Here is a 24,417-nt window from a genome sequence, read left to right on the forward strand (position 1 = left end):
GGAAACAATCATTACGGAACGCCACCAACAACAACTGAAGTTGAAAAAGCAGAATAATATACCAAAACTCATGATATCGTGATTTAGTAGCATGTTGACAAACGCTTCCGTATGGAAAAACCTGCCTTTGTCATCAGTAGACATTACTTCTTCTAATCGACACAGATTATAATCGATAACATACTATCTGCTCGAGGAAGGCTTCGATTCTTATAACGATACCAAAGATATGGGTTCATACTTCTCCTCAAAGAGCGGAAAAGTAATCTATGAGCGGTGCACAATTCCTTAAATAATCCTTAAATATATTTTTTAAGTGCCTCTTGAGATTTGATCACAAAAAGTTAGGGTTAGGGATTACATAATTAGCATTGTAACGAACAGTTATAAGAAATTTTCTTTTTAAGCAACTAATTCCTTGGTAAGAACTGAACACATATAGTATTATAATAATCCATGAAAGCGTAGCTTCATTCCACATCCCTTCTTTCACTCATCGTTTAGTTGTTATGTGATGCTTGCTGTCGCAGATGCAGATATTGAATGGAAAACCGACTTATAACCCAGCTATTTTTTGTAATCATCGGAGCTTAGATTGATTTACCAACAAGTAAGAACTTTATAGTGGGGTACGGTCCATTATTAAATGCCCAAAATATTAGATCAGTTCATGCCACTCTCAATTAACATACAATACATTATTTCCATGTCACATATCCTACAGTAGTTCGTATCTTAAACAGTATTATAAAAGTGATTCTATAAAACATTAACTTATAAAATGTAACGGATATCACTCCGATGTATGCCAAATTGAAGTTGTAAAGTGTCCACATTGAATCTTTAAGGGCTTTTTGCAATGGCCTTAGTCTAACCTAAATTGATTCTTTTATCGATATCGATGGGCCTACTTCCACTGAGAGTATTTACTTATGCTACAAATAAACGATCATCTGATTGTAACGGCCAAGTATGACCCGTTGCCGCATGAACTTCTCACTCACATATACAATTGTATGTCATACAAAGCTGCCAAAGAGTGCGGTCTTAGATCGAATAAAGTAGATTTTTAAGCAGCGTCGCACATTGCCGCTCGATATTCATGTTGTAAATGTGTGACTTTAAGCCTAGTTCCTGGCAATAATCTTGACTTTACAATAATATCGAAAAGGTTCACGTGGTGCGCCTTGTCAATATCTTATTAAATATTATTTTCATTCCAGAATACCGTAGCAGCCATAATACCTTCGAATATTAGTTTGCCTTGATCAAGTCGAGTCGACTTTCGAAAGGCGAACTTCCATACTGCCATGTCTCTGTAAATACGACTTAATTTTCATTTCTATTCCGTTTTTTTTTTTTTTTTGATTCCGAACAATATGGTAGAAGTGACATATCCTTACGTAACGAAGAATTCATTTTGTATTTGTTGGCTTAGATGCTTCTTCTATGCAGCGAAATATACTATAAAGTTTGTTCACAGATGCGAATAAAAATGCTTATCTCAGGTATCTAATAGCTATATACCGAGAATGTGTTTATATAAAATTCCCTTACTCGGTTTGTATTACAAAAGGTGTTGTTATTAAAGTAACGTAATATGAAAGAAGGTTAATATAATTTTTCAAATTTAAAACAAAAGAAACATAAAGCCTATCACATTGCAAGCGAACGATATGCGCAAAAGCAGCTGGTATCGATTGTACTGGAAACTTAAGAAACCGATTAGATAATTAAACTCAGCAAAGATTTACATCGTTTCGCCGAAATCAAGTCTCTTTTTAAATATTCATAACCACTTCAACTAAGGCGATAGATAAGTCTTTGCAGATTCATGAGGAATGTCATCAAAATAAACAGCATGTAATTACTTTTACTCTACCCGCTATGGACACTGCAATGGCCAGGACGAGCAGGGTGCTAATGCGGTCTCCCGAGAAAGTCGCAAAAGATTTTCGATCGCAATAGCATATGTGTGTATGATTTAATAAATTTCCTTTAAAAAAATAATAAAAAGTACGTGTTTGAATTTTGGTGAAAGAAACGGACTTGATCTTTACTCACTTTACTCTTATGTGTATTCGTTCAAATTTTTACAAGTCTAGTTGCTTTAGTTCTAAAAAATATGTTTCTCCTTTTGGAAAACAGAGTTGCTTTAAGTTTACGTGGTATTGTAGACGCGGCCATGGCCAATTTGGCCCATTTTCAATACTAATATGCGTACTAGAACTTCTAATGATTCTGTCCCACTTGAAAACCCTAGCAGAGCTAGGGGGATATTTATAGCGGATAAACTAATAACGTTTTGAAATGTTGCTCAAAATTTTGCAAAGTAAAATTATTTCAGTTACAAATCTTTTGAGTTTCGAAAATTATCAAAAAAATCCTATAGGTAAAGTTATATAATTCATATTTCAAATGAAAAGGGATGACAATTAAAGGCGCTAAGGATGCGCTCAACTCAAGAAACTTGATTTCAAAAAAGCAATGCAATTAAAATTCCAAGCAGTAATGATTTATTTATTCATGTATTTAATTCAAGCATATTCAGCTGCAATTACAATCTCAGCTGAATTATAAAATTATTAATTTAACACTTATACTTATGAAAAGAGTTTAAATTAGATACATCTAAACTAACAAAATGAAAGTCTTATGTGAGTTAGGATTCAAAAGGAAAAACCGAATAATAAGTAGTGTATACTCAAGTTGATATATTAGCTAACTAACTAACAGGTTCCATAGTTTGTTTGGACAGTTTGCTTAATTTTTAATTTATGAATTAATGGCGAACCCTAACGACGGGTTAGGCGGGAACATCACTCGAAAATTGGATTAGATTTTCTGAGCGACACTGAACATCCATTCAACTCTTTGGATATCATTTTTGAATGAAAGGATCACTTAACCATCAAAGATATATTTATGACGTACATTTACTTCAGATTCATATTAAAATACGTAAACGAAATGCATTTTAGTTTAATCCATATTCACGACTAACTTTAAAGTACAAACACATACCCACAGTCTGACGAGGCACATGAACACAAAAATCTTTTTTCAGCTGAAAGCGACTTTCGAATATGTTTTTTCTATTGATTTCACTTTAAATGAGTTTGTTAAAGCATCACATCATTAGTCTATTCTGTGAAAATGCGAAAAGCTTAGGACTTTTCTTAAATAGGATTGATTCGACTAAATAAAGAAAAGTATTGCTCTACAATTTTGTCATCTTTAATTTATTGATTAATAAGCAAATGTTTGGACATTGCTGACGGTAATAATTCTTGAAATACCGAAAATGTAGTTACAAGTCATGACAAACTTAACATATTCATTTAAATGATGATTGCAAAAAAAAAAAAAAAAAGCAAAGGCGTGGGTGCATTTTCATTCTATATACACTCAGCTCCTTTTTTACGCAGTAAATAAGAAATCGTTCATATGGTAAATTTGAGAGTACGTTCCACAAATTTAAAATCTCATGTACGATGGAAAAAACCCTAAATATTTCTGGAAGAAACCGCACAAAAAAAATTCATAATGAAATTGATACTACATAGTTATAAAACAAAAACAATTCAGTTTTATTACAACAAAAATTGAAATTAGGATTAAAAAGCAATTTCGCAACTATTCATTGTTACCTGATAACATGCATGCACGTTTATTGCGAAATGGACCGAAAATCTTAGCATCGGTAGATTTGTCAGAAATGTGTAGCACAACTATCGGATTTGATTCAAATGAAGAGTCATCATAAAATTTGGGTATTCCCCGTAACTAATTTATGTGTGGACATAAACCGATCGAATTCTGATCACGGCATTCTCCTAATTGTTACTTTTGTTACTGTATACATAACTTTCTGTATGACTTTGTCAAAATTTTTTGCGCCTCGTGCTAGAGAGAATAAAAAATTCGTGTAAAAAAGTATATTTGTCCTTATTGATGAACTGTGTTATTTTAAAATAGCTTGCAAAACCAGAGTTCAGTGTATTCATATTTACGTATATTATATATATATGCGTATAGCTTGAATGCATGAACATTTAATCGCACGAATTCATGCAAACTTTTTGTTATTTTATTGAAATTATTAAATATAGCAAGAACAACAGTAATAAGAGCATTCAACAACAGTAGCATTAACAAGTACGAAAACAATATATTGCCGTTTGAACGAATCTTAGATACCGAACAGGTAATGCATCCGCAGCGCCTGATAAAAGCCCAAACTCGCAATAAATACTAAGTAATTAAGAATAACAAGAAAGAGCACTAAAGATGAGAGCTATATTGGAATCATTTTCGCATATCCATCATTTACTTACAAGAAATTTATAGCCAGGAATTGGACTTTGTAAACTATTCTTAGAAGTCATTTGAAAACATTTTTACCTATCTGCCATATGTAGTTTCTATGAATATTTGTTTCATATTTAATATTAGCTGTGGATCCGAAATATTTAATTAATTCATATATACAAGTAACATTCAAAATTTCTATAAATTCTAGTTATAGAGAAGCAAACATGCAAGTAAGCGGAAGAAGGAATGATTGCTTCTCGTTACGTGTTAGAAAATGATGTAAAAACTTTATTAAACTCTTTTAACGAACGAGAAGTCAGATGGCAAGGTAAACACGAGTCTGCATCGAATCACATGCTATGATTAGATTACTTATGAGGTTAATCTTGGCGGCTGCCCAAAGGAATCGTCTGATTCAACTTCGAATCTGAAGCTGATCAAGTGTACTTACAATAAATAAGGTGCCTATGTAAGCCACAGTCGGTTTAAATTCCGATCGAGTGCACTTACAAAAATTAATAGGTACACTATGAAATTGAAGAGGGTAAATGACGAGCCATTTTCACTGATTTCACTTAGAACCTTTAACCAAAAATGTATTCACTCGAAGCCTTTGCCGTATTTGAGGGAATAGATAGATGAAAAGATGGATACACCACGATTGCCTTATAAATGATAGATTTCTTAATCACTTTAAGGAGACTTCATAACAGATAAAAGAGCAGAGACGCCCACACACACAACCCTAACTCAACTTAATGTCGAAATTTTATTAAGAAAACCTTTATATAGCCATATGGGCTTCCTGACGGCCAAATTGGGTGATAAAATGAGTTTACTACGAAATCTTAGTAGTAAATATTAAAAACAGAAATATGACAGAATATGATGCTTTCACATTTATATATAGTACCTACACATAGACATTGTTGTGGCTATTATCCTTTATTATCGATAATTGAATTTCGATATGCAATAAATGCCACTGCATAATAAAAGAAAATTTGTACGAATACAACATAAGGCAGCATTTATGGAACGTACATTTATGTATTGACGTACATTTGCTTATACCTTATACTTTATCAAACATGATATTAATCATGAAAACAATGCTAAAGCTTCGCTAGCAACTTCCATGGAAACGATAATTGTGCATATATTGCATTTCCCTGGATATATAAATGATGCAATAATATCTGTAACAACTTAAAGAGGAGTTGTGTAGCAGTTTAATATTACGATTACTTTTTAGAAGTTGAAGTACTTATTTTGTTTTCCTTTCGAAAATTCTGACGGCACAAAGAGTCGAAACAATTTTGTTTTGTAATAACAGTTAGCAAAAGTGTATGGCTTTTGATTTAATAGAAAATGTAATGAAATCATCATTTATATTAAATTTTATTACTTATTACGATTTTTTTTTTTTTGAAAAAAATAACGAAAACAAAGAACTTTATAAGGCAGTTTCATGCTTATAAGGCATAGATAGCTAAGGCACTTTTGCTAAGTGAAAAAAAATATTCATTTTGTCAAAACGTTTGCAATGCAAAGCATGAAATAGCATCCAATTTTTGGATAGATTTAAGCATATCCATCCGTCCGTCTGTCCGTCTTTGTGATCTCTGTTGTAAGCGTTCTCCTAGCTTGAACGGTACCGGTTTTCAAATTTAACGAAAACATTGAAAGCCCTTGCCCTCAGTTTGATATTGGAAATGGGTTAAATCGGTCAAAGGACACGCTCGCAGTATTACATAAAATGGGGACACCTATATAGTTTTCGAAAGGAATAAAAAACTGTTTTTTTCGATCTTTCGAAGCATGTTCTATGCACGATTTTATACTCCCTGTAGAAAAATGGAAAAAAATTGACCAAGTCTACCCAATATAAAAGTGTATCAAAATCTTATAGTTTTTTCAATAGGTTTACAAAGCGCAAAAACACGCTTCAAACAACCGATAAATTATACAAATGCTTGGCCAATTTTATATTTGGAATGCACTGAAACATGTCCCTTTGTTCGTCTGTCCATCTGTCCATCTCTGCATGTACACTACAAATTCGGTTTAAACCTTTCCAAGAACATACATGCAACGACCACACGCCTATGCGACAAACTTTACAAACAAAATTACTAATTAATTACTAATTAATATTTTTGATTTCAAGCCAGATAGGTCACTTAGGAGATGACAAAGCATACTTAGCGGACATATCGTCGGCTTCCGCAACTTTCATTATGAACGACATGAAGTCAGAATAGTTTGAGAGCTTATTAGGAAAAAAATTAAAGAAAAAACTGATGAAAAAAATCGATAGTATTATCATCCACGCTACTCGCAGTTTAACCATAACCTTGTTCTACCTGTATATTCAATCAACGTCAAGAAAATCAAGATCGAAACATTTGGAAAAACCCAACTTGTTTATACCATTGCAACGCATCAATGGATCCTCAACCTGTGGACATCTTGAAAATATCTTAAGAACTACTCAAAAAAAAAAAAAAAAAGAGAAAGAGCAGATAGTCTTAGTTGCTAGTGCTCTTCCTGCTTTCCTAGAATTCATTCTTTTGATCCACTATTTTAAAGTGTCATCTTTACTTTTCGCTGCGTTGAAATTTAAAGGAAAAGAAACTGGCTTTAGTGTATCCTTTTCTTGATTTTGTGATTGTTTTGGAAATTTTCCTTAAAGTGCTTGACTTTTTTATTAGAAAATCAAATCGAACTTGGTTTTGGGATTGATATATTTTGGGAATTCATTATCTGTATCTACTGTGGCTCTAATTACTAACAACTTTAGTGGCAAAGCATTTAATAAAATCATAGTAAGCAGATCTTCATGCGTTTTCATTGACATTGGCATAGTCTTTATCACTCTTATCAGCTTGGGTTAAACTGCATAGCGGTTACGATATTAGCTCTTGCATCCATGCCACTGCCTGTGTATTTTACATCTTTTTTATGTACCTTTTTTCTTTTAGGTTTCGTAACTACACATATGTAAATTATTTGGGATTTTATTTTCTTATCCAAGGTCATTTTCTAATACTCATTCTTAGGGAGAACGTCTTCGATTTTTTTTTTCCACTTTCTATAATTTCCATTCATTCCTCATGTATGCGAGCGTTTTTTCCTTACAATTTGGCATAGTTTTAGCTGCATTCAGCCTGTCTGTCTATCTGGCTTCGTTGTATTCGAAATTGTGATTATAGATTTTTACAAAGAAACTGCCCGATCTAAGGACATGATCATAAAAGAAATTTTACCCTAAAAAACTTTGAATTTGTCAAGCTTTGTCGTTAGTCACTTAATACGACCCAGCAGATGCCGGCCTAAAACTAAGCGAAATTACGTAAACACCATAAAGCTTATTATTTGAATAGAATGGTATTTTATTTACACACTTATACATACGCAAGCCCAATAATAGAAAAAAATACTTCACACAAATTTTTCTGGAAATTTTTTTGAGAAAAAAGTTTTCTCGCATATATTTCTTAACACGAAATACCTAACATTGGGATCTCAAAAATTTGCTTTTATGTATATAACAACGCGGTCTCATGTCTTAGAGTTACACCTTAATTGAATTATTAATGAAAACTAACCTAGTCCGTAAAACCGAACGAAAAGAAAACAAGTTAGAAAATCATATTCGGTCATGAACGAATCTTTTATACCTATCAGCGGAAAAAATATAAATATGCCTACTCCATAATATTGGATGGGCATGGCTGATTTCTTCTATCTTTACAGAATAATTTTGTGGAAATTTTGTACCCCGTATCTGTTATAGTTTGTGAGCAACGAATAAACGGCACGAAAAGCAAAGGTGTTCACGGACCCGCCTTGTAGGCATGTTCTTTGACCTGTTTGGGTTAAATACTTTTGCAAATTTGTAGGGGAGAATATTTATCATAGTTATCATAATAGTCGGACAGACGAACATGCTTAGGTGTATTTTGAAATTGAAACTGTTTAGGAATTTATATACTTTAGGGGGTTTTTGAAGCTTGCTCCCTTGCATTGTAAAGGTATTGAAAAAAGCAATTAAATTTTGATATACTCGTAGGCGTGATCAATTTTTCCCATTTCCCTACAGATACCTAGAGAGTATTTTTGCAAATTTATCTTTTTTAGTTTATGAGTAATGGGCAAAAAAACAATTTTTTTTTCCTTTTCGAAACCAGAGCTGTTCTCAGCTTACGTGGTACGTGATGATAGGCGTGTCCTTCATTTGATTTGACCCCTTTTGAATAACATCTTCAAATTTGTAGTAGATGGCTTTAATTTTTTTTTACAACAGACCTTTTGCAGACGGACAGACGGACAGACGGACACGCTTAAGTCGATTCGGAATTTTATATATATATATATATATATATATATATATGGCGTGGTTCATGAAGCTTCCTTCTGGGCGCTGCAAACGTTTTGAAGAAACTTCTCGTCCTTTAGTCATGCGTACAATTAGTTAATTAATTCGCTCAGATCGAATATGCTTGTAGTTACCGTTAACTGTTGTTTAAATATGAATAAAATAAAATCTTTTTTATCAACATGAAACGAAGACGCATTTGCTCGATACGCATCGCATATTGTGAAACGATATTTTCAGGCAATTTAATAACACTTCATAGATATGTAGGAAATAAATTTGAAAAACACTCTTATAGATTCCGTTTTAATTATGCGGCTTTTTCATGGCAGTTGTAGATAAACCAAACTTAAAATCCAACTATGCATTTCTAGCCAATACATAAATATAGAAAGACAGACAGATAGTTAAACCCTTTGTACGATTGGTACAATTTCCGACGCATAATATCACACGTTACAAACATTTGAAAAACCCAACATAACCTTTGCGATGGGTATCGGAGAAAAAAGAAGAAAAAAACATTTGTCTGCTGCTGCAGTCACTTCTTATAAGCAGAGATCGAAGACTATTATAAATAATAATTGACAGCAAAGAGTTAAAGGCGGGCGTTTAGAGATAAATAAAAAACACATTTTGCTTATGTAAATGTGTAAATGGGTAAGTGAACGTGAAACGGTAATATAGTACAACGAAGAAACATAGTAACCAGTTTTTTTGTTTTTTTTGTTTTTTTTGCTTTTTTCTTTATTATTACATATTTATATTATAAGTAAACAAATATGCTTTAATGGGTATGTTTTGATAGCTTATGTGATAATTTTTGTTATTGTTTTGAATAAAAATCAGAAATTTAGAATTGAAGCCGTCTCGTAAGCTTTATTTGCTTAATAGTAATTGTAAATAGAAAATCTAAGCCAAGAAGCGTAAGAAAAACCATATGTTGTTCGAGAAAACAGATCTAATGTTTAAGCTAAAAATGTTTTCTTTTTCAATAATTATAAGTAAATTTGTATTGATCATTTTTATGAATACGTTTATGTATATATCGATCAATTTCAGAGTATAAAATCCCCGTACAAGCCGCTATTAGGCCATCATTTCGTCGACAGCCATTAAACAAAACATTTAGTAAAATAAAAAAAAATAAAAATAAAAAAAAAATAAAAAAAAAAAGAAAGAAAGGAAATAAAAAATTAAATAAAAATTTGCAAAAAAGAAAAACAAATTTGTTTTTTGTTTCTGTTTTTCTTTGCAATGATCCGATCCCTCTCGTCAAGAGGCCTTCGCTCTCCGTCTGCGTTTTGAAGGAGTACAAACTGAAAACAACTCTGCCATAAATTGTAAATAAATAATTTAAGTGAATGCATGGGTTTTAAAGACAATAACAAGAAAAGCAAGTGAAGTGAGCATAAAGTAATAAAAGCGCTAAAATTCAAAATATGCGGTTTAGTTCCTCAACGTAAATTCAACTAGTCAAACGAAAACCTGAAACCAAAGTGGACACACGTTACTCGTGTTGAGCAACAATTTGACATTTACACCCAAGATTTTCTTATAAAAGAAAAGAATATATACATTGTATATATTATATGTATATAATCGAGATAAAAAAAAGTAACGCAAGAAAGTAAACACAAAAGAAAATATTAAAGTAAATTTTTTAAATAATTTACAAAATATTTATTAAGTTTAATAAAGATTGTTGTGTTAGTGTTATTACGTTTGCCTTGAAATAGGAAAGTTGTCTAGCTGTGCGCGCTTAAGTGAAAATGTTAATAAATCCGTTAAACTGGTTTACAGGGTGGCTGACAATTGCACTTTTGCAAGGCAATCTCCCTGCATTGAATACTGTCCAAGCCTTACCAATTGATAACTTGGAAAATCCGATAAAACAATTACAACTAAATCTCGATATCGTCAGCCAACAATTAAAACAGATTGCAAAAGAAACTGAGGCATGCAAGCATGCATCTAATTCAACAGGCCTTAATAAGACCGCCGATCACAATATAACCGATATAACTCAATTGCTGGAAAACACTATTTCCTTAGATCGAAATATATCACATTTAGATGAGGAGAAAGGAAACTTGTCAAGTTCTTCTAAAAATCAATCGTCCAACTATCCGGCAAATGAGGAAAATGTGATAAGAAACATAAGATCAGCAAATGCTAAACAACACCATACAAATGCAACAGCATCGCTTGCAAAATCTAAGAAAAGAGAAGAATCTTTCGTTGCTTCCGCGACGAACGAAAATGTCCCAAATGCAACGGATGAAACTAATCAAAATGATCGTCAAATTGATAACTTTGCCAGTTTTACTCGAACCGATCCCGCATATGCTGGAGCAGATCGTCAAAGTTTATACAGTAACGCGGAAGCAGCGTATACGATAAGTGAAAATGCAAATAGATTTGAAGAGACCCATATGTCGCTCATCGACAAACCGATGCAAATTTCTGGAAATCAGCAAACCTCAACGGGAAACACACAAGCAAGTAATGTTATTCATCGATCGCATCATAATGTATCGTTTAGTAGGCCCCAAAAAGTTTATAGCAGTTTAGATGACTTCGAAAATAATACTGAGACAAATGGAATTGAATCGTTCAATGCGCAAGAAGAAAGATCCAGTTATGACAGTTTCGAACAATCGGATCCTTTAAGGCTTGCTATCAATCAAACGCGAAATCTAAATGCAACAAATGCCACTGGCGTCACAAAGTCAACTCTCTCGTCTAAACCTTGCCATGCTGCCAGCAGTGATGAAAATATGTCAATAAGTAGTGAAATAAAACAACAAAATTTAACTAGAATCGAGAGAGCAATAAATGAAACATTAGCGTCGAACGTAAATGCATCACTTGAGATTTCTCAAAAGACCAACAATGATAGTGGACCGCTAAACGCATCAAATGTAACACGTACCGACAATGAAACTACAACGCCAGCTAACTTAGATGGCGATAGCTATTCGACATTGAACTCGAATCAATTGAAGAACTTTATTATATCTAGTCAAAGCAAATGTGCGACCGAACAGATTGTAACAGTTCAAGAGCCACTCGGTGACGCTAATTTTCAAGAAACTGATCTCTTAGGTTTTCTGTTAAATCAAACATTAAATGCAACAAATTCGAGGCGCAATCCGGGACCGTATCATAAGACTTTGCCACTTCCGCCGAGAAAAAGGAATGATAATTACGACGAAGATGATGTAGAAGAATCCGAGAGCGAAATCGACGCTAGTAAGGAAGCAAATGTTGCCGAAAATGCCGAAAATGCCGAAAATGCCGAAAAATCAACCGCAACAGATACATGGGAAGAGAAACCATCGAGCAAAAGTGTTGAAAACGACGATTCCGAGAGTTCGACAGAAAGTGTTGGAACAATTGGACAAAATTTGACTGCCAACACTGTAGCAAATGTCACCGATGTAACAGATGTTAATATGTCAAATAATGACTCTGAGGAAACGCGCAGCGACATCAGTGATGAGAATTTGGACGAAAATACAACCGAGCAACAGAATTCCGCCCCGAATACTGAGTTAATAAGCAATGCAACTGATTCAAATACGACCTATGTCACCAATGGCACCAAGGCATCGCTAAACGAATCCGTTTCACATTCTTCTATCAATATCACAGCCAACGAACAAAATTCAACTACGAACTTGGAAGCAATTGACGACAGTCCAGAACATCTAAATACCGTCAATTATGCAGGATTTGAAGAAATGAGTCTCTTTGAGTTTTTAGTAACCCAATTAACTAAAAATTTGACAGCAAAACATGCGAAAAATGCAAGTCATGCTGCAAGCCTAGCTACATCTGCCAATTTAAAAACGAAAACTGCAAATACAGAAAATGTAGCGACAACATCTTTCAATGAATCTCAGGCACATGATACCACCAATTTGACATTAGAAACTAAACCGTCAATAGATGACGTGGCATCAAAAATTGAGGAACAGCAAAATGAACCGGTGACACTTTACGATGTTGCCGCTTTTCGCGAAGATAAACCCAACAACGTAATTTCTACGGGAATTGAACAAAATTCAACTGTAAAACCAGCAGCAATTAATGCGAGCAAAAGTGGATCACACATTGCTTCCAGTTTTGCGGAAAATGAGCCGGTAACTGCTTTATCAAAACAAGAAAATTTAAATCTAACTGCAAGAGCAACGGAAAGTCCAAACTCTTCTACACTCACTGTAGGCTCACAACAATTATTTAACAGTGATGAAGACGAAGCAGGGGGTAAGGTGAACATAGATGATGAGACTCGAAAAGTGAACGATTACACTAGTTTTAGAGAAATGGAAGTTTTAAAGAATTTGGTAAATGATATAGTGAAGAATTTAGGATCGAAAGACAATTCAACAAACATGAAACATTCGGCTAAGAAAACAAACATGACACATTTAGCGAATAACAAAAACGAAACATTAAAGGCATTGGATGGAACTCTGCCAGGAAAAGCGGGCCAAGCAGGTGCAGGTAACATTACAAAGGGACCTAAAGGACTTGTCGAGACTGATACTGACGATGAAATCGCGGGAGTATTCAAACTTAACAAAATCAAGCCAGTTATTGCGTCAAATCAACAAGCAACAAACTCAACACCTGACACAAATCAAACTGCATCGCTGAATGCATCCTATACGACAAACGTAACTAATACGACAAGTGAAAGTGTAGCAGCATCAAATACCTCAAGCGTGCTCGGCGAAACTATGGAAATAGCAAATGCCACAAATCCAACCAACGAAACCACAGCAACAGAAGACGCAATAGGGTCGGCTAACAAAAGTGTAGTTGCAGAAAATGCTCCTGGGCCAAGAAACGAAAGTGTAGCAACAGCAGATGAAACAGAATCGGCCAACAACAATAATGTAATAATTGAAAATGCTCCAGAGTCAGGAAACAAGAGCCTAGCAATAGAAAATGCCACAGATCCAACCAACGAAAGTACAGCAACAGAAGATGCAACAGGATCGGCCAACAAAAGTGCAACAGCAGAGAGTGCTTCAGAATCAAGAAACGAAACTGTAGCAACGGAAAGTGAAACAGAAGCGACCACAGGTAGTGTAGCAACGCAAAACATAACAAATCCTGCAGCAAACGCAACAAGCGGAACCAGTGAAAGCGTACAGCAAGCAAATACAACGGACGTGGCCAACGAGACTATGTCCACAGCAAATAAAACAAACTCTAATAACGAAACTGTCAATGCGTCAGATTCAATCGAAAGCGAAAGTATAATGGCAGCAAATGCAGCAAACTCAGCAAATGAAACAATTGGGAATAAAGTCAGCGAACTCGCAGCAATTCCAACAAACGTTAGCAAAGATATAGCGCCAGCAACAAACGCAATCGTCGAAAGTGTCCCGATTGCTGAATCCCAGACAATTCAGAGTTTTGCAAGTTTTGCAGAAAATAACCCAATAACCACTTTTGTAACTCAAGCCGTTAAAAATGAAACAAATGCGATAAACGAAACTGTACTATGTGATAGTCCTCAAGAAGCCCTCAAGCCAAAGTGTGTTGCAGCAGATCAACAAAATTTCACTCAAAATACGGAAATGATAAACGTAAACAGCACGAGTAAGGAAACTTGCTCGTGTAGTGCACATCACAACAAAGTTTCTCCCATAAGAAGCTTTGTTGAAAAAGAATCTTTCGCTACCTTGAAAAATCCAAGTGTTGACGTAGAAGAGACGTTGGCATTTGGAGAATTGAAAAGAAACCAGGAAACTCATCATAAGGATATTCTTGTAGAGGAAAATAATGCAAACAATCATTCAATTGCCGCTCGATTAGGCGACCTTCAAAACTCGACTACCAACAAAACTGATATGCTGTCAAACGTGCCTTACGATACCTCGAAAATCGCTGAAGATGTTACAATAGACAGTTCTACATACCTACCCATTTCAGTTACTAGCGAAGAAGCACTACATTCACTGCGTACCTCCACAAAAAACCAATCCAGTGAGGCCTCTGCGACAAGTACCCTCGCAGCAAAGCCAACAACTTCAGACAATCAAACCAAACCACTTAACGGCACTGAAGAGGCGAAAATCAGCGAAAATTTAAAACTAACTGCTTTTCAAACTAATTCATCGGCAGAGGAATATCATGTACATGATGCAAGCTCGTCTTCAAATGGCTTTCGTAGTTTTGCTCAAAACGAACGACGTTTCGCTGAAAAGACAAAAGCGACCAATGCAACTGCGCACAACATGCACGTTAGTATGAAAATAGGTCGTAGACCACAGGGCGAGCAAATTCCCTCGGAAAGTTTCCGATTTAAAGCTGACAGCGACTTTTATCGAGCACCACATTTTCTCTATATGGATCAAGCAATAAAAACAGCGAAAAATCCTTTAGCAAATGCCAGCACAATACACGCGAAGGAAGAAGAAACAAATGCAACACTTCTCATTAAAAACGTGACCAACAGTTGTTGTCATGCAAATTGTAGTTCGACTATGGGATGCGAAAATTTAAAGGTCGAAGAACTTTTAAATACTACGGACCAAATAAACATGACTAGCAGCGCGACTGAAACTGCAAGCTTGACAAGTTCCTTATCGGGTAAGAATTTAGTATCATTTTGCAAATATTGAAAAAAATTTCAGGAATTTTTCTTAATGTTAACAGAAGCTTCGAACGACACCGTTCAAGTCAAACAAGCTGCCGAAAAGACTTTTGTGGAAGAGGCTGAATCGATGGGAGATAAGCTCTCAGCCATGGACCAAAACACGCAAGATTTGAAAGAAAATTCCCGACCGGAAAGTTCGTCGGCGTTGCATAATATCGAATTCTTGAAGATAGCACAAAATCTTGCCTATGAATTTGCTAGAGGCGAAAATCAAATAACCGAAGAAGAGTTTGGAAGAGTAGCGAAATTTCAAGACGATGAGGAAGGCGAGTTCAGTGTCGATGAAGACACGAAGAGTATAACCGATGAAGATGGTCGTGAATCACGCACTCTTGAAGATGAAAGCGACTATACATCTGGCCAAGTAGCCGTCGAATTAAGCGCAGATGTTGAGGAAACTACTACCATAGATGCTGCGGAATCGATTGAGCCCGAAGAATCCATGTACAGGGAACGTGCTCCACGTAAGCTAAAACATCATCGCAATTTAGATGGTGTCGAAATGTTCTACGGATACTCAAGCGTTAAACATAATTAAACATTATTGAGCGTTTCCTTGCAAGAAGAGCTAAAGACTCTCTTATAAATCACATTATATTATATAAGTATATATACTTAATTAAAATTTTCATTTCTTTTCTTTTTGTTTTCAAATTAAACAAACTATGTGATAAAAATATAAAATAAAGTGACAGATTTTATAGAACATCCCTGCTTTAATTTATATCTACTGATTGGGTTGCTTTTCAGTTGATCGAGAACTAATAGCATTGTTAAGTGACGTTGAAGACAACGATCTAAATAATAATAAAAAATAAGTAAATTCCAAGTCTCAGAAGTACATATGTACTGGCATTTATACATGCATTCAATGATTAATAGAACATATATAGAAATATTCGATCCGACCCTTTACAGTGCAATCAGAGAATTCGAAAAGAGTTCATTATATGCCTTTAGTGGCCGAATGCCATTAGAGGATGTGTTTAAGCATCTGCAAATTATTTTTACACCCTACACCGGCCATGGTACAGGGTACATTTGTGCGGACACATGCTGCACGCAGGTAAACTTAATGCCAATCAAGAGAAAATCGTTTTCATAGTAAACCTATAAACAAAGGCTAAATTTCTCTCACACACCCATAGTTATTATTATAAATCGCATGAATAACATAAGTGCTTCTCAATTGTGATATTTTGAATGCTCAATATTTTATAGACAACCTAAATACTGCACATGAGTTAGAGCTAACGTTCGCTAAAATAATAGAAAAAAATGATTTTTTTAACTTTTTTAATTTTTTTTTTTTTTTTGTTTTTTGTCAAGTCAAGAATAAAAATGTAGTCAGTCCACATTTAGCGCAATCTTAATGAACGACAATATTTGATACGTATTAATAATGAACGTTGCACACACACCTATGCATAGCTTGAAAATCAAATTGTAACAAACGAATAAACGTTCACTGCTATGGATTTTTATTGACGCAAAAAAAAAAAAAACCAAAATTAAAGTAGGTTTATACATCTGACAATCGATCTTAAATATACCTTGCAGAGCGAAGAAATCTTCTAGACTATCTTTATAGAGGCTTAGTTACTTACTTCGAACTTATATATGATATGAATATGAGAAAGATTTCACAGATTTCAGATCTTTGTAAATCTAGTATGCTTGCATAAGTATTTCGAAAAGAATAGATTCTTGAAAGACTTCCAAGAAAAAAGTGATGACGCTTCGTTTTCAAAACCGATCTATGAAGATCAGAAAATATTTACAATCAATTTAGGTATAAAAATATATATGATAAGGGACATGTGTACGGTATGAAGAAATTCGGCGCTAACGTAACTTGAATTGCTTATAAGTGCATATAAATGTTGTACCAACATAAATATAATGACAACCTATAAAAAAAAAAAACGTCCTTGGTTACCGTAAAGCTAACATAACAAAAGTAAGTGAATCGCATAAATAAATAATTAAGCCAATCAAGTTCATTGGCTGACTAACGTGACGATCAAAGTTATTCATTAGAGCTAAAGGTCTTTTGATGCAGTAATCGAAAAATAAAAACGATATAACTGTCTGTCTGTTTGATCTAAAAGGCAAAGAATGACGATTTTATTTTCTCTCGCTTTCGCTACCAAGTGTCCTTATCTAACACTAAGGCAGTAACTCTCTTTGACCGGCTTCATAAGATCTTTTTGTTCTTTCAATCTCCACTATGAAGAGCTGATCAAGTTTTGCTCCGGGAACTTCTTTGGTTATTATTCATTCGATTCACCCGATCGATGTTGCATTGAAGTAACTATGAAACCTCCTCACTCAGGAAGGGCAGTAAATAAATATGATTTCAGATAATAATTTATTGTAAATATTTAATTTATGATAATTTTTTTTTTTTTATACCCATCACTGAAGGATGAAAGGCGTATTTCATGTTCGCAAAATGTTCGCAAGACCCAGAAGGGAGCATCAGAGGGCCCACAAAGTGTATACATTCTCAATTAGGGTTAAATTCTAAGTCAATTTAAGCATGTCCGTCTGTGGGTCGGTCCGTCTGTGCACTGACTATTGTAAACATTTATCTTCCCGCAAAAATTGAAGCAGTCGACTTCAAATTTGGCAGAAAAATTGGAAATTATTGCACGCAGGTTGATAGGCAAAATGGGCCAAATAGGTCATAGTAGACGGCCACAATACCTCGTAAACTGAGAACACCTCTGTTGTTGTGATCATTGCCCATCAGCTATAGCAGATAAATCTACAAGAATTTAAAAGCATATCCTATAGGTGATGCTGTGGCACCTGTAAAAAAATGGAGAAAATGGACCACGCCTTCTCAATATAATAGTATATCAAAGTTTTAGATTTTTTTCAATAGGTTTCTAACGAGCAGTAACCAGCTTCAAACACCCCTTAAAGTTTATAAATACTTGGCCAATATCAAATGCGGAATGCACTTAAACATGTCCGTCTGTTCGTCTGTCATCTGTCCACTGTCATCTGTGCAACTATCTAGCATTTAAGGTAAACGTTCTTAAGCGAAAATGAAGATATCGCCTACAAATTTGCAACAGAATTTAGAAGTAACTTAAGCTTTTTCAAGTAAAAAAGATTTTTTTTTTTATAAATTTTTCTTTTCTTTCAACGCTAAAGTGACGGTGCTTAACATTCGACTCTTCTTCACTGTTAAGAGCATACTGCTGCAAGGAAAAGCTTAAAGGTTTTTTAAAGAATTTTAGATTAGTTTCCTTATGATAATTTTATTAAATTTTTATTCCTATAAATTATTTTTCACATACGTTTATAGCACTGTAAGATAATTATACTTGTTAAACTTCATCTGTCTCTGCTGGTGTAAAACTCATACGCTTAACGCAAGTGTGTGTAATAAAGCTTTGGCCAATCGTTTGCCTCTCTCTCTCTGTCTCTCTCTCTTTTGTAAGCCTCATTGACTGGTGCGGATATTTTCGCAGATGCAAAGCTAGAGAGAAATAAAACATGACTAACATATTCTGCATTAAATGCTTTCGCAAGTTCTAATTAATCGACTCCCTAATGAAACTGAATAAAGCATATGCTTATTTGTTGAACAACTTATATTTTTTGTTACTACATATATTGTTATTATTATTTTTAATTAAAAACAAGCAAAAGATACTTACGGCCACATTGCGCGAAGTCTAGCACATATTCTCCACCTAAGGCGTATACACGATAAAGAACTAAGCCATGTCTTCGTTCGAACTGAAAATGTTTGTTTACTTGTTTGTAAGAAATAGGATATAACACATTCAAGTAAGATTATATAGTTAACTTGCTTCATGGCTGTTGAACTGTATTTGAAAATTAAAGTTTAAAAAAATTCTTTATACGGAAATACTTTACGATTTTTATTATTTAAGATTTTTTTTCGTGTTTTTAAAAGCAAGGAGCGTATGATTTATTATTGAAATAAATCTCTGACTATTAATCAATAATGTGCAGAATTCCACCTTTTTACGACCTGAACTGTTCTTAAGCAGATTTTGAGTAGAGTGAGAAACTTGACCGCATCGATACAATATCTTTCCTGTGCGAAAAAAAACTAATGAATTTCAATTGCCTAAAGCGGTAGATGCAATAAATGCCGTAAAAAGTTTATTTGCTTTGAGCGCATCTAGACTAACGCCTATTCAAATATATAAACAAAAAAAATACTGAATGAAAAATTATCGCAAAAATATATTGCGATAATCCGCACGAGTAGCTGAGTAGCTAAACGTTTACGACTAACAAGAAAGCCGAAAAAAAATTAAACCTCAAATGCATGCAAATCGAAAAAACAAAGGCTCAGCAGAAAACTTACACCAATTACTTCATAGAAGAAATACAAGAATTACAAGAAGTTTTGAATTTTTTTCGTTATCAATAAAACCTACACCAATTATTTCATAGAGCGATATAAAAAATTTTGAGTTTTCAATATGGGGATGAGTTTATAATTTATATTAACCGTTAGCCTTTAAATCCATACTTTATAAGTTTATTTAGAAAATATATAGAACATAAACAAATACATGTATGTTGCAATTACTACAATTTAACAATGCTGCAGCCGTCTCAATGAAACTGTGTTTTACGGGCTGTCAAAATATGTTTTTCCTAAACGAATGAATACGAAAGTGAAAGCTACCTTTCAGTTGCCTGATTACCCCTAATTTGATTGTAAAACTTTATATGAAGTTGACCATATAATCATACAAAGAGAATACTTTGCATAATGTGCGATGCGTTCATTGTATTCAGTACTTTATTGATGAACAACAAAGAGAATACATTGTTTCGCATATACAATCTCTCGTATTGAACCCCACCTATCTTTCAATGAAACGAAACGTTTATTAACATTTTACAATCCTTGACGGTACGTTTATAAGCAATGCCTAAAACTATGCATGACTCTCGTGATAACACAGAGCTAAAAGGCAAGCTTTTAAAGAGCGAAATTTACAACAATTCCAAGTTGCCAACGTAGAATGGTGCGTTATATTTAAATGGAATTTGGACTTGCAGGAAATGTGGAAAAACGGTTACATAATAATAAAACACTATATACAAACTGAAATTAGCTAAGTGTGTCAGAGGGGCAACGTCGTAAGACTGCATTCCTCTTGCCACTAATGGTCATACAAAACAAAACGATAAACAATTTATATCTGCGGCGGTCCGAATTGTGGACTTAAACGAGCGCCAGTCTTTCAAGAAAGATTGTGCTAAACTTTGCGTCTTGAGTGATATCCTCTTACTCTTACAAATTGATATATATACTTGTCTTGTTATATATAATTTTTAAATACATCTTTAAAAAATCCTTACTTTCCCGTAAACAATTATTTATATATCGCCATAAATATGCGGTTCATTCAATGTTTTCTTCAAAATAATCCAAATTTCATTCTATTTTAAGCAATGTCAACTTTCTGGGCTGTAAATATATTTATAACACATATATATATATATATAATCCATATGATTTTTATATACTATCACCATCCGAACGAAATGCGTCAAAATTTCATATCTTCCGACTATTAGCTTACAAGCTATAATTCGTTGAGTGATGCTACGCAGGACATTCATATTTTCCATTGTTTTGCACAAAAGACGTAGCATCAATAGTGATCCTACATCATCATCTTACGTCATATATCGTGTGTGTGTTGCAAACATATGCAGGTGTCCCTTGCTTAACACGGAAATTGTCAAACACGGTTTTGATATAACACGGTAGAAAATTGTTGAATATTATAACACGGCTTCGGGACAAAACGATTTCAAACAATCGAATAAGTGCGTTTTTTGAATTAATTCGAAAATGAATTCTGTTCTATCGTTAATAATAGAAGTTTCAACCAAAACGCACTTTGAAAAACTACAAATAGATATTTTCATTTTCTGTGATTTATCATAGTGTTGCATTTCATATTTTTTCTTTTTCATGAAAGCTTTACTTACTTTTGCATCCTCATGTACGTTAGGAACGAAATTTCGTATTAAAATTTTCATCATAATGTTTCATACCTTAACACTTCGTTTCGATACTACACGGTACACATTGCATTGACTTGTCATTATTTCAAGCTATCTTATGCAATAATAAAAATGTAATAATAAATTTTCGACGCAACACCATGCACTTGTTTTTTATTTGTATTATGTCCAAGTTGAAATTATGTTATCCTATATGATAAAGGCATTTATTGAAAAAAATTGGTAAAATATATATTAATCAAAATATTTTCCATCATTTTGTACATCATTTTACTAAAACTTTAGCCACATGGCGATATCATGTCGGAAGAACTTGTATGGGTTAGGCAACATCGACCCATCTTCGCATTTTTTCAACTTTGCGGAATTACGTACCAGCCGTGCTATGCTGCATCGATCAGAACAAGTGTTATTCAGAAGGCACCGTGTCTGTGTGCGTTGAGTGTGGCAGAATTTTCTATTTAAGCTGCAACAGTGTATCCTTGACATCTTTTGCAACAAGTGGCCAAAAAATGACATTTTCAGTCAATTCGTGTCGAAACTTTTAAACCGTCGGAACTAAAACCGACAATTGGGATATGATGAAGCAGCATGACCATAACGTATTTGGTGGACTGTAGCATCAGATTTCTTCAAATGTAATTTCGGGCGCTCTTTGCGGTTAGCGTCTGCATGCACCGAATAAATCAATAGGAATGCAAGATCAAAATTTAACAGTTATGTGCACTAATACTTCCCGCATTATAATTTTAGCAAAGCGAGATCCCTTCAAGCCGTCTAGAGCAATTTTCAACGAAATTGGGAATGTTGTGTAGCTCGGAAGGCTCCCTTACTCAGGGAAATTAATTTGGAGAAGAGGACAGATTTTGCTTTAGCCCACAAAATACACAAACTCTGGAAACTGTAATGTTACGGCATTCCAAATGAAATAAGCCCCTGCTATGGAAATTGCACTAGGATTGTGGTCCAATTTAGTGAAAGCGTGTTTCCGAGAATATAACTTGAATGTCACTGAATGCCCAAGTCAGTCTGCTCGTCTCAATCCTATTGAGAATGTTTAGGGAGGACTAAAGCGCCTTGTGTCTCGTAGTAATAAAACAGAATTGTGGTAATGTATTCAAAAAGTATGGTATAATTTCCCAGTAGAGATCTGCGATAATGATTCTCATCCATGGCTACAAAAAAAGAAGCTGTCCTTAAAAACCATAATGAATATACGGGCTATTGACTGTTTCAATTGGGGTCTATAAAAATGATTGCCTCTGAGTACTGAATATTTTGCATTATGTTTCCGGCTCCATATATACACCTATTTAGCAATGGGATCCTATCAGAACAACGAAAATTTTCGTTTTAAAATAACCGGTTAAAAGCAAAATCTTATAATTCAGATACCGTTCAAGACTGAACAGCCATGTATAGATATTAAGGAACAAGTTCGGATTAAGAACATTTTAGCAAAGTGGTCTATTAAGTACCCCACCACTCTAACCTACACCTTCGCCCAATACATTTATTCACATTTATGCTAATACAACATCAAGACTTGCACATTATTTCGTGCATTGCCATGAAACGAGAAATCGTTTCATGCGGTGGTACTCAACACATAGACGGGTACGGGATCCATATTCAGTAAAATTGATTTCTACGTCAATTTACCATTTTGAACTAACTTTTAGCATAAAATATTAAAAAATCATAATCTTTTACTATACACAGATTCGCTTTTGGCAGCAACATGTACGTGAAAGAGTGCTCACAAAATTGCCCCAACCGAATCAAATTTTTCGTACCAACTTAGAATGTGCAAATATTACTTCAGAGCATGTTTTGTCGAGAAACTTTAAAAATTGCCATTTTTTTCCATATAAGGACTTCGAAAATAGGGTTTTATATGAGGAGAGATCGACAAAGTGGACCAAACCAAACTATCTCCAATACCGTTCGCCCATAAACCAAATTCCACAGAAATATCTTAAAAATTGCGACTTGCAAACTTACATGGACGGGCATAACACAGACAGACGAGCTTAGATCGATTAAAAAGTGGATTCTGATCGGTATAATAAAAGATAGATCTATCTGAAGCCCTTACGCATGTTATATGCGTCCCCATCGGCTTAATACACCCTGTACCACAAGCTGTGTGTAAGTTATAATAAACCCACGTTACAAATTTTAATTCAACGCATCCTGTATCATAAATGGTGTAAAGTGTAATAACCCCAGTTTACAAATTTTAATTTAAAGTTAACCCTTTATTTTATACTCGTGATATAAAAATCAAGTAATTATTTCTTTTATATTTCCTATTGCTTTAGCCCAAATTTTATAACAGAGCAGAACAACTGGTAAAAAAGCAACAAGAATAAAAAAAAATCCAGTTTTTAAAACCGTTACTTTTTGTATGCAGTATAATATTTAAGGTATTAAACTTTAATATTTAACAAATATTTGTTGAACAATTAAAAACAATTGAACTTATTTTTTCGTTTTAACCAGTAATTTATGAATAATATGCAAACATTTCAAGTTTCTTCTCAATTATATAGAGAAAGTGAAGATTCTGACTGCAAGCAAAATTTAAGTATAAAAGCCGGGACGCTCAAGAGTTTGTTAAGCAGTTTTCAGTAACGCAAATCAAACAAAGTCAAAATGAAATTCTTAGCTGTCGCTTGTTTCTTACTTGTCGCCGTTGTCGCTATCAGCGCTGACCAACATGACTACGATCATGGTCATCATGATAGTGGACATGGACATTATGAACATCATGGCCATGACAGTGGACACGCCAGCCACGGCACTCAACACGATAGCCATGGTCAAGGCAATGAAGAAAGCCGTCAATACGGCGGCCACCATGGCCACCACGGCCACCACGGCCACCAGGGCCACCATCAGGGTCACCACGAACATTACCACGGTCATCATCATCACAGCCATTACTATTAAACGTGCAAAGATTAATAATTCGTCAAAATGTCTTATCGCTGGCGTT

General features: G+C 34.3%; 2 protein-coding genes across 2 annotated transcripts; both read left to right on the forward strand.

Moving 5' to 3' along the window:
* The first annotated feature begins 10,467 nt into the window (after positions 1-10,467).
* On the forward strand, positions 10,468-15,985 carry LOC119632902 (dentin sialophosphoprotein-like). The gene is made up of 2 exons (XM_038026058.1): positions 10,468-15,307; positions 15,374-15,985. The coding sequence occupies exons 1-2, from the start codon at positions 10,468-10,470 to the stop codon at positions 15,910-15,912; spliced, it is 5,379 nt and encodes a 1,792-aa protein (XP_037881986.1). The 3' UTR covers positions 15,913-15,985.
* Positions 15,986-24,000: 8,015 nt separating this feature from the next.
* On the forward strand, positions 24,001-24,393 carry LOC119634237 (histidine-rich glycoprotein-like). The gene has a single exon (XM_038028277.1). The coding sequence runs from the start codon at positions 24,075-24,077 to the stop codon at positions 24,369-24,371; it is 297 nt and encodes a 98-aa protein (XP_037884205.1). The 5' UTR covers positions 24,001-24,074; the 3' UTR covers positions 24,372-24,393.
* Positions 24,394-24,417: the final 24 nt, after the last annotated feature.

This window comes from Glossina fuscipes, unplaced genomic scaffold (assembly GCF_014805625.2).
Source record: "Glossina fuscipes isolate IAEA_lab_2018 unplaced genomic scaffold, Yale_Gfus_2 2, whole genome shotgun sequence".
In the NCBI taxonomy this organism is placed as follows: domain Eukaryota; kingdom Metazoa; phylum Arthropoda; class Insecta; order Diptera; family Glossinidae; genus Glossina; species Glossina fuscipes.

Bases quoted from the DNA above. Each gene is read 5' to 3' on its own strand.
- LOC119634237 (XM_038028277.1), top strand. From the start codon at position 24,075: ATGAAATTCTTAGCTGTCGCTTGTTTCTTACTTGTCGCCGTTGTCGCT.
- LOC119632902 (XM_038026058.1), top strand. From the start codon at position 10,468: ATGTTAATAAATCCGTTAAACTGGTTTACAGGGTGGCTGACAATTGCA. The intron at 15,308-15,373 runs GTAAGAATTTAG...TAATGTTAACAG, and splicing joins CTTGACAAGTTCCTTATCGG to AAGCTTCGAACGACACCGTT.